General features: G+C 39.6%; 1 protein-coding gene across 1 annotated transcript in view; it reads left to right on the top strand.

Moving 5' to 3' along the window:
• Positions 1-15,744, top strand: part of FREM1 (FRAS1 related extracellular matrix 1) — a 66,129-nt gene that overhangs the window by 28,314 nt on the left and 22,071 nt on the right. The window contains exons 18-24 of the mRNA XM_032676489.1: positions 622-807; positions 1,772-1,968; positions 2,770-2,998; positions 4,597-4,741; positions 7,048-7,189; positions 9,869-10,064; positions 10,833-11,097. Of these exons, the coding sequence (XP_032532380.1) occupies positions 622-807; positions 1,772-1,968; positions 2,770-2,998; positions 4,597-4,741; positions 7,048-7,189; positions 9,869-10,064; positions 10,833-11,097 (1,360 nt within the window). The remainder of the gene's footprint in view (positions 1-621; positions 808-1,771; positions 1,969-2,769; positions 2,999-4,596; positions 4,742-7,047; positions 7,190-9,868; positions 10,065-10,832; positions 11,098-15,744) is intronic.

Below are 15,744 nucleotides of genomic sequence, written 5' to 3'. Positions count from 1 at the left end.
CAACAACAGCCCATTGTGTGAAATCTCCATTGATTTCCTGGGCTTTTTATGAGGTCTCTAGTATACATATTAAAGGTATGTTGCCAAATGTTTGTGTTTTTCAATGTCATTTGTTTGTAAGCATATATTGTAAGGTATATATTAAGAGCATATATTTGTAAGGTATATATTACATATCTCAGAGAATATTTAAGCATATCTATGAGTAGTTTTGTAACTTGCAGGCTCTCACCCAAGTAGTGTTCTGGAAATGAAGCACTGTCCCAGCAGGGAAATTAAGCAGTGATGCATGAAAAATTGTTCATTATGAGCAATTCTTAACAGGTCTCATAAAATTAATGCTCTGACAAACAGAGGTAACTGCTGATTTTGAGCAGTATATAAACCATACCTAATAACTTACCAGTAAAATAATTTCATGATCCTCTTCTTCTCTACTTCTGTGATAGCAAGAGCAGAGTTGTCAGCAAAAGCAGAGAAAAAGATTCTAAACCAAAACCCTCCAGTAATTAAGCATTTGTTGTATTTCCCCCCTTAGTTATTATTTCCACTCTTGTTAACAAAAACAACAGTGAAATGAGCTAAATAAGCAATAATGAGTATCATATTGTTTGTGTGCAGGTGCAAGTTTTACGGTGGAGGAGGGCTCCTCCGCAGCCCTTACAACCAACCACTTGTTTGCCGCTGACCCTGACACCACTGCAGATGACTTAGAATTTGTGTTGGTTTCTCCTCCCCAGTTTGGTTACATTGAAAATACACTGCCTTCTCCTGGGTTTGAGAAGAGCAACATTGGAATAAGTATAGGTAAGTCTTAACAATTCGTGGTAATCAAGCAGATGGAGGGCTGTGCTGTGGGCTCTGGTGGTGCAGCTGCAGGTGTGAGCATTAATATGGGCTTATTTAGAGAAGCAGGTGCTGGCAAATGAAGAGCAGTGGGACTGTGTGGGTGGAGTTCAAAGGGAGACTGCAGCCCTGCAAATGTGAAAAATTGGCTCTTAAAATAAACAAGCCAAGCCTTGTTTTATGCATTCCAGCTGCAGTCTATTAGAAGTGGCAATATAGGACATTAATCTGCTCTTCCTACCTCTCACTTCACTCCCCCATGAAAATCTCCCACATGTCCCCTCACCAATACATTTGTCATCTAAGTGTAGTAAACCAGGTCTCACATGTGTTTCCAAGGCTAAGTTACAAAGGCGATAGAGACAGTGGTTGACTTGGGTCTCTTCCCTTGTCCACTTGCAAACATCGTTTCACCATCAGCAGAATGGATTGTGTCATGCTTTGTAATGCTACCAGCTTTTACCAGTTTCTTCAGCTGGAAACTTGTAATCACTGAGCCTTTTATCCCCATTTTTCTCATCTGTCGGTCAAAAAACAGTGTAATGAGAATCATACAGTCATAGAATCATTTAGTTTGGAAAAGACCATCAGGTCCAACCATTAACTTAGCACTGCCAAAGAATCATGGACCTTAGACCTTTTCCTACTTGTTATTTTGAATTGTTTTTATGTGGGCTCAGTTTTTCAGATGAAACTGAGAAGTATGAATATGTACAGTCCCACCAGAAGCAGAATGATGTATTTTTGTTTTGGGGAGGGGCATGTGTCCTGCTGTGTAACTAACTCTTAGAGCCAAAAAACGACTGAGAACTTATCCAAGCTATTTATTCTTTGAAAAAGGACAGTTTCAAAGTTTTTTTATGATATATATGACTAGAGGGCAGGAAAAGATTGTGCTAACTCTTTTTCTTTTTAAAATCTCTAGCTTCGTTTCAGCTGAAGCACCTGAAAGCCATGAATATAAACTATGTACAAGCCAGGCATATGCGAATGGAGCCAACAGAGGACAAGTTTGTACTTTATGTCACTGATGGGTTGCATCGCTCAGCAGAGACTCCATTTTTTGTGCTGATCACCCCAACCAATGACGAAGTCCCAGAATTCATAGCCAGGAATATTAGTGTAAGGAAATAAGCAAAATGCCTGTCATAGAATTATTTTAAACAGAAAAGACTCTTTAATATCAATAAGAACATTGTTCTGACTCCTGTTCTCTGCAACTTATCCCCTTCTTTGTGTAGTTAGCCTAGTTCAGGAAGCAGCCTAGTTAAATCCTATGTAAGCCTGCTAGACAGAGCTTCAGTGGGATAGAAGCAGTTCATAGCTCTTTCTGAAAATCTGCAGTTAAGTAAAAGAAAAGGTTCAAATCTTTAAACAAATAAGTAATCTAGAAAACAGAAATATTTTTACGCTTCTTATGATTTCTCAAGAGCTTTTACAGTTTTTCCACAGAGTATTTTTTTGTTCCTGGTATAGCTTTTCTCCTCTCTGAAGACTGTTTTTCATATAAATAATTCTGTGAGCACCATGCTAGGGCAGTGTTAGCTAGTCTTACTGTAAAGTAAAAAGTGCATGTATATGTATAAATTTACATGCATCTGTATTTTTAGATGCATTTATGTATTTAAAGGCTTTCTCCTTTGTGCATTTCTGAGCACTTGATTTGACACTGACTTATCTAACATCTTTTCGTTTAATTGGGGCAGATATGAACTCCTTATCTCAAATTCTCTTTTCATCACTGTAGCCATTTACTTCTCTATGTCTCTTAAACTGGTTGAAATCAGTAGCCAGGTCAAAAAGCTACTGGGAAAGGGGTGGAGGAAGCAAAGAGATACACTTGCCCCTACTTAGGAAACCATGATGAAATTCTATTATTTCCTTTTTTGTAAAAGGATTGGATATTTTTTCTTTCACGTTCAGGTTCAAGAAGGGGAGATGAAAGAGCTGGATCTCTCGGTTATCAATGCGGTTGACCTGGATGTACCTCAAGACCATTTGGTATTTAGGGTTGTGCAGAGGCCCTGGTACGGATTCCTTATTAATGGAATCCATGGCAATGATATTCTACACTATAAACAGTTAATTAACCACAATCACCACAGCCATGGGTTGCTTGTTCATGACTTTTCCATGGAGCTACTGAAGAATGGTAGGTGCAGCATTCTTCTGACATTGGTCTTTCATTCCTTTAATGAGGCAAGTGGCACACTAAGAAACTTTCATCACTTATTTATGCACTTACTTATATATTTTCAAGACAGTGTTCGGTAATGGAAGTTGACATATTTAATGCTGTTGTTGTCTATTGTTTCTAGGATCTATCAATAAAATCATCCTGAGAGACCTATGTGTCAGAAAGAATAGTAATATGCCTTGGAAAAAAAAAGGGAATAATGTAACATATCATCAAGCAGATTTCTAAATGTTTGACAGCACCTAAAACAGAGACAGCAAATAGAGACACATTAACTGACCAAGGGGTTAAGTATTTCTCTAAGTGATCACAGAATCGTAGAATCATTGAACAGTTTGGGTTGGAAGGGACCTTTAAGGAGCACCTAGTCCACATACCCTGCCATCTTCCACTAGACCAAGTTGCCCAAAGCCCTGTTCAACATGACCTTGAACACTTCCAGTGACATGGCCTCCACAACTAATCTAGACAAACTGTTCCAGTGTCTCACCGCCGTTATTTTGAATCCTTTTTTTCTTATGTCCAACCTTATCCTACCTCCTTTCAGTTTAAAACTCATGCCCCTTGTGTCACTACAGGCATTGGTAAAAAATCTCTCTTTATCTTTCCTATAAGCCTCCTTTAGATATTGAAAGGCTGTGATATACCTCCATATGTCTAACAATAAAGGTGTGAACTGGGGCTCTATAGCTTAGTATGATCAGTCAACCTGCTTTGAAGCCGCAAATCCCTTTCTAGTACATGTAATCAAAAAGTCTATTTAACACTGCCAAGAATATAATAGATTCTTCACTAAATAGATTGTGGCTATTTAGTGAAATGTGGAATCTATCAATCTAAAGAAAGACATGAACTCAATACTGCCACTCAAATTTCAGTTCAGCCCTCAAAAAAATGAGGAAAGATTTTTTTGTCTCTCTACCTGTCTAATATGAACATTGAGAAATATCAAGTGTCCACCCTAAATTCCTCAGCCTTCCCAAGTCCTGGTTTTGACTCTCTTCCTTGGCTGTTCTCTCCCTTTCGCTGTCCAGAATGGTGAACAAGCCACCTCCAGCTCAGAACTTCTGACTGTACATGGTCATAGACACAAGGCCAGCTGTCCTTCCCAATGCTTCCTTAAAGCTTCCTGAGGATTATTTAGAGCACAGAAAAGTGTTGCCTGACAACCTCACTCTCTCTATAGTCAAAGTTATTTGGAATGTGGAGGAGAGAAGAATGTGCCTTTTTCAGATTGACTGAGACCTCTTTTGGAAGAGAGTCACTTCTTACTTAGGTCAGACTGGTGACTTTGACTCAATAGTATGTTGTTAGATTAATTAACAGCAGTGGCTTACCAAAATTCTGGTAGCTGAAAGCAAGTTTACGTTGACCAGGGCATAGGGGAGGGAGATAAAATAAGAGTGATGGAAGCAGAGTGAAATGATGTGATATATTTTGCAGGAGTCAGATTTAGTTTTTCTGTCTATTTCTCTCTCTCTCTCTCTCTCTCTGTGTGTGTGTCTCTCCCTCACTTTCTCTCTTCTTTTTCTCCCCCTTCCCAACCCATATAGGAATGAAGCTGATGTACATGCATGACAACTCTGAAAACCTCACTGACAGCTTTAAAATCCAGCTATCAGATGGAAAACATAAAGTCCTCAGAACCATTTCAGTAAAGGTCATTCCAGTTAATGATGAGAAACCACTGCTGAGCAAGTAAGTCACATGTTCCTGTCTCTGACAGAGGAATGTGTTAGACAAAATGATGGAAAAGTGATCAAAACAGCAAATCATAGAATCCTTAAGGTCAGAATAGACCTTTAAGATCACCAAGTCCAACTGTTAACTAGTACCCTACCATGTTCACCGTTAAACCATGTCCTTGGTGACTGATTGCGAGAAGAAGCCATAACTAGTCACAGACTGATGCCAATCTAGGTCCTTATCAGACTGTTTAAAAAAAAAAAATGAAAGAATAGCATGCTTTAATGTTGGTCGATATTAAATGGAGTGAAAAAAAAAAAAAGGAGTGGTGGTGGGGGAACATGCTTGTTGCATCTTTCACAAGTTGCTTCAAAATGTTTGCCAGACACCCCTGATCTTCATGCACCTCTGCTGAACCTTGACCACCGTGGTACTGTATTCCCTTTCTCTGAGACAAACACCTGCCTAAAATGCCTCTCTGAAAGCAACTCTGGATTTTGGCATGAGAGAATCCACAAAGTTGATGCATGGGAAAGGCTTTCAGATGAATGACTCTCTTCTTCTATATATTCTAAAGCTCAACCATAATTCAACTTGTGGAAAGGTATACACTAACTTCCCTTATGCTTCAAAACTAAGGGTCATAAATGAATTAGACATGATCAGAAATTGCCTGGCAGATCATTTATAGATAGGTATCTGGCTTCAAGAGAGCCAAACCTTCTGGACATTTTAAAAAGGAGCTCATCTCTTGGGATCCACATTTTTTTAACTGATAACTTGTCACAGAGCATCAGGGCCTCCATCCTTGTGACTGTTTTCCAGCCCCAGACAGGCAGATGGGAAGCTTAGAGCCCAAAGGTGTCAGGGGTATAGTTCTGAACCTCTGATGTTTGCATTTCAGAAACAACTTGCAACCTGTTAAGCAGGCTGCCACTAAAGTGGAAATTTTTGATCCCTCAGAATATTTGGCCTATTTTCAGATCAGACTTTTATTTCCCATTGAAAAGAATTTTTTATGTTTTATTTACCATGTAGAGCTTGCTGCAATAACAAATGTTAGTTTTTCAGTTGAAAGATTATCAGTGACCACATAATGCTAACAAGAGAACATCCACTTTTTTGTTAGAATAAAGCGTATAGTTTATGTATTCATATATCGTGTACTGATAATTACTGATAATTGTCTGTTTGTTCCTCATGTGCTATAGATTGATGTAATTTTCCACCCTTTCTCTCTGAAAGAAGATGATGAAGTGCAAGAAGTCAAGTGTTTTTAGCTTTGCCCAGCTAGATCCAGAAACTGTTGCTGCCTTGTCTGGTGATGTTAGGTCTCACCATTTGCCATTTCTATGTTGAACAGTAGCACAGAGTGAGCCATCTACTTGCAAAATAGCTATTTCTTTATGAAGTTACTGCCTGTTACTCTTCCACTAAGATGAGGTATGCTGCCAGTAGTTAAGCAGTAAGTACTTTAAGGAAACATTCAGTTTGGCACTGAAGTGGTTTAGCTGCCACATTCAGTCACCACATCTATGGGGTGCAAACTTCCTTAAGCTACTGCAGTGTTTTCTAGGTGACCATTTGACAATACCTGTAAACTTTTTCTCACTTTTTGATCTGGGAGCCCTTTCCACCTCAGGGATTTTCAATTCTCATCTCCATTAGTTACAGACTGAAGAACTTGAGATAGGATGTTTTTGGCTGGCAAACAGTGCCTCTTATTCACAGTGATTGCCAGACGTTCAATTTGTCACCTCTTGGCTTGCATCCTAAAGCAGGGTGTACCCTTTGGGAATGTAAAGCTTTCACACATTCCCTTGAGAACTTCTTCTCGAGAAGAGATGTGGGTGCTAGAAGGAGCATACAGAAGAAGCCAGTTAGACCTTTATTGTGTCTCTTATAAGTAAAGGTGAACAGTGAAATACTAGTTATTTGAAAGACAGTCTTTTTCCTAGTGAACATTAGAGCCAATACTGCTGTGGTCTGTAGTAGCAGTACTGTATAAAGCAGCCTATTTGTTTACATTGTCCTCTTCTTACAAATTGTATGATGGTAAACAGAAAGGGAATAAGACAGACATAGTAAATCCCAGTTTGTTGTAAGTGTCTGCTTTGTTGTTTTTCACCATTGTAAGGAGAAGCTTGCCTACACTGCTTTTTTTTCCTCTTTTGAGCTGAAATAGGCACACCCCCCTTCTATTCTTTCTGCAGTTGTCATTTCTGTCAGCATCTGGGTAATCTATATTCCTGGCAGAGAAATCACATGTTGAAAAGGTTCCTTTTATTGCATCAATACATGACTTTTATTTTTTGCAGGAAGAATGATATAGAGGTGAATATAGGTGAAACTCGAATAATTTCTAGTGCTGTTCTGTCAGCGGAAGATAAAGATACCCCCAGGGAGAGAATTTACTACTTATTTGAAAGACTTCCAGAAAATGGTCAGCTTCAGCTCAAGGTTAGTCTTTGTACTTCAACAAAAAGCAGGCATGCAAAGAACTCTTTCTTTTTAGGCTAGAATGAAGTTCATATTCCTTTTCTTCCAAATGTCTGTCATATTTTGATGTAGACAGCTGTGGCCAGTTTGATTGCTGAAGGAGCATTTAAATCAAAGAATGATGCTGTCCCAGAGGCTTTGACACTAAAAGCCCAGATCTTCAACAGGAGGAGAGTGAAAAGCATGGCAGATCATCTGAGGTGACAGTGGAGAGAGATGCTGGGATAATCAGCCCACTAAAGGGAAAATCAAGCATCAAAGCTGGGAGAGGGCAGGGGAAAAAGTCCTTGATAAAAACCAAATAAAAATAAACCTTTACTTCAGTGTTCAGAAAGCACAGAGGGAGTTGTATGTGGAAGAGTGAGTAATAACTCATGAGTTAGAAGAAGAGTATGAGAGGAAGGAAGGGGAAAAGAAGATGGAAGGGGTATAGCAAGAGGAAAGGCAAAAAATAAGATTAGAAATGGAAGGAGAGATGATAATCTATTGACCGAAGACAAGCCAGAGGAACCAAGATAGAAAAAAAATGTCTCTTTTAAATTACATGTATATATAAAAGAAAAAAATCCACTTCTAAAACCCCTGACCTTGGAAAGTATTTTGATGCTGGATCCCTACATGGATCTGTGGATCACACAAGACTTGTGAATTAAAGGGGTCCCATATACTGAGGCAAGAGGTAGCTACTAACTGGAGTCTGTCAGTTAGAACATGTTGGGTACATGCATATATCTAAGCTCTCTGTCCTTGATAACCTTTGCTCCAAAGATAGTAATGCTGTTCCTGCAGACTAAATGTCAACTACGTGGATCAATCCAACTTAGGGTATGACACTTTTTCCAGAAAAGCAGGAAATTTTATAGGTGTGGCAGGGGGAAACAGTTTTCTCCCTGCAGTTATAAAATGGTAAAACCCCAGGGGGTGGTGACCCTTGAAGTTTTGAGGTTTTACCCAATGAGCACTTCTGCAAAATATAAACATATCACAAGCAGAATGGAAGAGAAGGTTAGTTGTAGTTTTGTGGAAGAAGAGGTAGCCATGTTGTAAAAGCCACGAGGAAGGGGCTCGGAGCCCCTTGGGGCCTCTAGACCCCCCCTAGCCCCCAGCAGGGGGGCTGCAGGAGCTTGGAACAGTGTTAAACTGGGCTAGGTTCTGTAGCTGAGAGCTGGGGGATGTTTCTTCGCCGTGAGCAGCAGCACGAGATACTGAAAGCAGCACTGACCGGAGAAACCGTGGCAGAGAGCCAGTAGAAGATAAGAAGCAGCAAACAACATGCAGCCAAGGAAGACACAGAGCTGTCTGAGAGAAAGAGAACCAGCAGCAGAGAGAGCAGACCTAAGCTCTACAGACAGAGTTTCTGGGGTAAGAACTGAACCAAAGGACCCCAAACTCCTTGGAGACCCCTCAGTTCCTAGAAGGGAGGGGTGAAGTGCAACATGCACTGCAGAAAAGAGCTGAAAAGCTCAGGCGTCCTGGAAAGCTGGACTGGGACGATTAAAGGAATGCAGAGGGGGTGACCTTGGTCCCCCCTCGCCCCTGCTGCCAAGCTAAGCTAGCAGCCTGAGACAGAGCACAGGAGCTCTGGTAGAACTCTTGAGGCAAAGGCTTTCAACTGAAAGCTGCCCAAGATGTTCTGACTCAGGGGTGAATGCCCTGAGGAAGGGACCTTCATGGGGGTCTTACGCCCCATGATATGACGTGGTGACACAAGTTTTGTCCCTGCTACGCAGTCCACGGAAGAGAAGACTCTCACTTGAAGACGACAGGCCGAGGGGCTTGGAGACCCCCTTGTGTGTATTGAAAAGAGATCCAGCTAGAACAATCCAGTTACAGCTGCCGTATAGAAGAAGAGAACCTGCTGCCTTAAAGACACTGCTACTCTGAAAGTGGAAAGGGATCTTTCCTTCTTCCCTTCTGGACTTTTATTTGGAAGGGAGAAGAGATTTGATCCATTGTAAATACTTATGTCATAGTAGAGATAATTAAGATTCTATATAATGTATTGTAGTATTTATTTTGTGCAGTCATTGTAATATATTCCCTTTCCCCCATTCTGAGTCTCGTGTAGCATCTGGAAACCATCTCACACTGGGTTGAGATGTGGGAGGGGAACTTGGGCTAGGGAATTGGATTTTTGAGGCTCTCAAACCATGACAATAGGATAGTTCATTTTTTTTGCAGCTGAGGACCTCTGAGGTTCTAAATTTCTGCACTTCCCTGAAGTTCCCCATAGGTTCATTTCTGACATCCTTTCAGGGATGATTTTGGGTTGAACCAAGAGCAGCTTTGTGAAATTAAGAAATAGAAAACATAAGCTGAGTCAGGGACCATTTCATTTTCATCTTGTTGGTGTATTAATGAGAAGTGTACAGGAATTTATTTGCTATAGTAGAAGTGCCTAAACTCCGTATTACTCTGTTTTATTAATGATCACTGTATTTTCTCCAGCCTTATAGCTGCTTGGAAACAACTCCAGCTATTTGCTACCCTTCGAAACATACTATGAGGAAAGAGTCTATAGCTTAGAAGTGAAGCCAAGTAGCTGCAACCAACAGTCTACATAACTACAAAGAAACACAATTACCTGGGGAGGATGCCTAGGAAACTATCTATTTAATGAAGGATGTTTATTCTTTCCAGGTAGGACAAGGCTGGGTGACTCTCCAGACTGGAATGACATGCACTCAGGAAGAGCTGGATATGAACCTTGTGAGATATGTCCATACAGGAGCTGTAGGGTCCAAGAACCAAGACAGCTTCACATTTTACCTCTGGGATGGGTACAACAAATCCCCAGCTGTGGACTTCTACATAAATGTCAAGGACATGGAAAAGGGTAAAGATCTACCAGAGTTTTACAGTGCCTGTTTCTGAAACAAAGATATTTGAGTACATGTTCTGATCCTCTCCTGAGCACTATATAGGCCCCTGGCAAGTCTCTCTGCAGATCCTGTAAGTCTGACTGCTTGGATTTCACTGTTGGCCAGAGCCTTGATGTTCCTGCTGGTGAAGAAGTGGTCCTGGGATTTGAAAAGGCACTGCTGATGGCAACGTGTTGCACCTTGCCTCCCAGGACTCCCAGCTACTTTTGAAATTGAGCTGAAAATACCCTTTAGAAAATAGCTTTATATCTGAGTAAATCAAAGCAAAGAAAAATGGCAAGAATGTAAAAGGGTAGGCAAAAGACTGTTTGGAAACAGCTCTGTCTCCCAGACAGATAGACAGAGCTCTGTCTTCTTCTCTCTCTTTAGTCTACAGTCTTATGGTCTCTCTTCTTTTATCGCATCCCTATTAGAAACCTAAAGGTTAACCTGACACTGCTAAGATTGGAATAGTCAAAAGAAGTTGTGCTCTCTTCATCCTTGGCAGTTTTCAATGGGATAAAGCCCCAAGCAATGTGGTTATGGCTGGTTTCACAGCTGACCCTGCTTTGAGCAGAAGGTTGGACTAAAGACATCTTTAAGTCACTTTCAGGCTGAATTTCTCTATAATCCTACAGTCCTGTGATTTTTCTACTGGTGATGGCTTGCCTGTGGCTAAATAATGCACAAGAGATCAACAAGTTAATTATGACAATTTTAGTGTTGCTTTGTCTATCATGCAGGAGACATTGCAGTTTTTATGAAACTCCTCAGAGTGCCAAAAGGAGATCGCAGCTACATCACAACCAATGTCCTCCTTGCACTGGACGGGACTGACAAGCCAGAGGAGCTCCTTTATGTGATAACCTCTCCACCCCAATATGGACAAATAGAATATGTCAGCTATCCTGGCATCCCCATTACAAACTTCAGTCAAATGGATGTAGCACGACAGATTGTCTGCTATGTTCACAGCACAAAGGCAGCTGTTCTTGAAGATACATTCAGGTAAGGTATATGACCCCATCCCCCAAACTCTTCCCCTTGAATTTTTGGGAGTATTTAAAAATTTTGCACAAAACAAACAAAAAAACCCCCAAAACAAATTATTAAAAGGAGCTGGAATATCTATGTGAATTGTCAATATTTATATAGCAAATATATTGCTTATACAATATGTTATAGTTGTGACTGCTTTGGTAAAATATTCATTTTGTCATTAATGCTGAAAACATAGCCAGAGCCATATTTACTCAATTATACTAGCTTCAACATTATTATAGCATTCAGGCTACACAGCTGTTAAGATTTAAGTGGGAGAGAAAGACTAAGAATGTACTTTGTGGAATTTTCCTTTGGTTTCTTGCCACAGCTGGATGCTGTAAAACTGATCCATTCAGGTATTAAACAACAGCTTCCTTGTCTATTCTTATTTATCATATTCATTAAATTCTGGGCTTTTTGAATTCATAAGTAGCTCTTGAACATAATGAAAACCAGTCCTCCAAATCTATTTTGACACCACAGTAGCTCACAAATTCATGTAGACACTTGAATTCTTGGGGTAAACCCATTAGGTTTACCTATAGGCCCAGTTGAGCAACCTAATGGTATTCAAGTTTATTTTCATCTGGTTCTGAAACCTTTCTCTGAGAACAGTTTATTCTAGATGCATTCCTAAAGTATTTCCTTATTTTGTTCTTAAATTAACCTCCCTTGCCTATAAAGTGGAATGATGTAATGAGCTATCATCACATAAAGAGTAGATGTATTGCTGCTCAAAGTCTTGCAGACAGCTTTGTAAAAGAAATCAATTTCAGGGTAAAGAAAAGCTCAGAAATAAGGATAATATTCCTAAAGGAAGAATGCTTCTTGCTAGCATTGGTAATTTCCTCTGAAAACAGCTTTTGACAGAAAATAGACTTACTGTAAAATTCAAAATTAAGAGTTTATTGTTTTTCATTTGTAACTAAGCAAAATCAAAGACTTAGCTCCTAAGAGCTGCAATTCAGAAAAGACCCTTTTTTTTACACACTCTTATTAATGGATTCCTGATCTGAATGGCTTTTTCTGTGATACATGATGAAGATTAAAAAACATGTTGCATCATCCAGTTAGAGAGCTTTTTTGCGGGGAAGTCAAGCAAGAGGGGCCTGGAGACATCAAATAAACCTCCCTATGACACTGGGACAGCTCAGGTGACATTATTTATACTTAAAGCAAAAGTAAATTTGAATCTTTCCTCAAATCAAACATTTAAAACTATCCCTTCCACTAAATTCAATGTGGTAGAAATTCTAGTTAGGAGATTTGTCTGATCCACTTGTACTCACAGCAGAAAAAGTGAACAATTTTTCCCAGGTTTTATGTTTCTTGATTGTGAAACACTGTGGCCAAAACTAGAATCAGCTTAGGCAAATCAGGTCGCAGTCATGCTAACCCTAGTTTGGGCAGTGTAGTAGTGGCTTGTGTGGCTTGTGTGAGTATGACTTCCATATCACACTAAAGGAAGCAGATCAAAAAACTCTAGGAATGTGGATAAACCCAATGTTTAGGCCAATCACTAAGAACCAAACTAGAAAGTCAGCCTTATAAAAGTAAGGTTATGATGTTTTAATAAATATTGATATTTGATAACTATTGATATTTGATAACTATTTTAATCACAATAATTATGTTTCTTGATGTTATCATTTGGAAAGACATTTGGGTTTGTGTAGACATAGAAATATTCTGGCAGAATATTGTTGTTGTTGTTATTATTATTATTATTATTATTATTATTATTATTTCAACACAGAATGGTTACATTAATTATATGGGTAATTATGGCAGGAGGAGGAATTAAGTGACCAGATTTTTACTTCCCACTAAAGTGCTTACTTCAGACATAAATTTACCTGTATTGTTTGGTGCTGCTGGCCTGGAAGAAAGATTTGGCAGTGCTTGTTTGGACAGACGACTTCAAGTGATTAGCAATCTGACATCAGATGCTGGCAGCAGGATACTAAAAGAACATGCTAATGTTCTCCGTTTTGACATGCTGGCTCGATTTTGTAATGAGTTGGCACTATTTATGATTCCATTTTTATCTTTTAAATGCCATGACAGATGGTAGGTCCTCTAGCCAACTCCATTGCCATCAAACTGCAGAAAGCATGAAATGTTGGTAGGGGTGAAATCAAGCCATGCAACATGTCCTCCAAACTGGGCCTGGGAGTTGTCCCCTAAATTTCATCAGAATGAGGAGAATACTGGCTGCTCTCCATTTCTGAGGAAATAATGAAGCAGACATAAACCAGAAATAAACAACCAATATCTTCCAAAGTGCAGAAAAAGGTCATCTTGGGCACCAGCAGTTTCATCACCTGTGAAACCGAATGGTGAATGAAATTTGCATTGTAAATTTCAGTCTGATGTATATAACTAGGAGGTTTGTTCCTATCTGGTATTCTGTAGAAGACTGGATGAATCTTCAGGTATGTGAACTTATCTAAATCTTTCACTTAAATATTTTTGAGACATCGTCCAAATGACTTTACAGCCATCAAAAGAACGAGAGGAACTGACTTCCACTTCAATCTTTCAGAATTTTTGAGAGAAGGTTTAAGGTATTGGCTAAAGGTGTTTTACCATTTTTTTCCCCCTTAGCATAGTATTTATCATCATTATTCTAGTTTTGTATTTGATTTCAGATAGCTTACTAATAGCAGAACCCCTTTCCTATTGGCACAATAGCATTAGGTCGGTGTAGACAGATGTCTCTAGGTTCCCAGTTGGGAATACCATCCTCAGTAAACATATTTCTAACTGCTATATAGTCCCTGGTCTGCCTATACTCATTGCCATCTGTTTCATGGCACACTGCCAGTTGACAAGTTGATCAAGCCCTAATCATCCAGCGTTGGTGAAGGCAGTGAGGAGTTTTAGATGGACAGTCTGTGTAACACAGTAAGCTTCATCATGACCTACTGAAAGCCACTCACATTTGAGGCATGAAACAGGTGTTGACCCTGTAATTTTTTTAAATACATCTTCAAGGTCTGCAGTCAAGAGAACAAGAGGAAACAGATAATCTACCTAAATGTTAGCCAGTCTCCATTTCATTTATGTATGGTAGAAGAGGGCTAGGTGGAAAGAAGCCAGCCAGGCTGGCCCTCATACAGTCTGAAACAACTGTCTCACTCTACCACAAGCAAATTTCTTTGCAAAGCAGTCTCCGTTTTGGATCAGGCAGAACACAAACCTGTGTGAAAACCACTTTCCAAAATGGTTTTGCATGTACTGTGCAGCATAATCACTGAAATTTATGTAGAAAGACAGGTAACGCATGCATACTGTTTGTTGATGGAACATGTAGGATCGTGAGATATTTGCAAAGCCATTTTTAGTTTCATATACACTCAAAAGTTTTTGTTATAGGCATGACAATGTTCCGTGTAATTCCTTTCAGAAAAAATAATTAATGGTCTTGACAATGAAATCTAGGATGAATTTTGAAGGCTAGAAGATTGGTTTTCTCCTTATTTTTATCCACCACTAAATTTGATAATAAATTTCTGCAGACCATGCTGTCAGTTGTATGGCAAAAGCCCATACCCAGCTGGTAGGCTTCTGTCGTGATTTAATCCTAGCCGGCAACAAAGCCCCATGCAGCTGCTTGCTCACTCCCCACCTGATAGGATGGAGGAGAGAATTGGAAGAATGAAAGTGAGAAAACTCCTGGGTTGAAATAAAGACTGTTTAATAAGTAAAGTGAAAGCTGCACACACAAGCAAAACAAACCAAGGAATTCATTCACTTCCCATGAGCAGACAGGTGTTCAGCCATCCCCAGGAAAGCAAGAGTTCCATCATGCATAACAATGACTTGGGAAAACAAATGCCACCACTCCAAACGTCTCCCCATTCCTTCTTCTTCCCTCAGCTCTATACACTAAGCAAGACACCATACGGTCTGGGGATATCCTTTGGGTCAGTTGAGGTCAGCTGTCCTGGCTGTGTCCCCTCCCAACTGCTTGTGTACCCCCAGCCTACTCACTGGTAGGGCAGTGTGAGGGGCAGAAAAGACCTTGAGGCTGCATAAGCGCTGCTCATCAGTAACAAAACCAAAACATCCTTATGTTATCAACACTATTTCCAGCACAAATCAAAACCACAGCCCTATACTAGTGACTATGAAGAAAATTAACCAGCACAGCTTCCAACAGATTTTCTCTCCAGCCTTTGACACCTTTATATTTTCTTTTCTTTTTGAAAGGAAATCTAACTGTAGAGCATAATCAAATCTTTAGTATATCTAAAGAAACATTACTTCTTGACAGAAACAAGAAACTATGTTGATATTAATGGAAATTCCCAGTACAGAACCAGAATTTTGCAGATATGACCATTTGATAAATATATGGTATAGGTATTTTTAAAACTACCCTAGCAACTTGTACAGTTCTGCCCAATACCTTAGTATTTTAGTGAAGTCTTACTTGAGTTTTGTAAAGAAATATAAATAGTTCCTCTGAATATACAGAAATTTACAGATGCGGTTAGTGCCTAAACAAACCCGTAAAGTGGGATGAGGATGAATCTTTCTCCAGCTTGGTTTTTCAAATAATTTTGGGCTATTGGGTGGAAAAGATTTGTAACAGTGACCAGAAAA

The sequence above is a fragment of the Chiroxiphia lanceolata genome, chromosome Z, assembly GCF_009829145.1.
Source record: "Chiroxiphia lanceolata isolate bChiLan1 chromosome Z, bChiLan1.pri, whole genome shotgun sequence".
Taxonomy (NCBI): domain Eukaryota; kingdom Metazoa; phylum Chordata; class Aves; order Passeriformes; family Pipridae; genus Chiroxiphia; species Chiroxiphia lanceolata.
The sequence above is the reverse complement of the archived record's forward strand: the minus strand, read 5'-3'. Positions and strand labels throughout refer to the sequence as shown.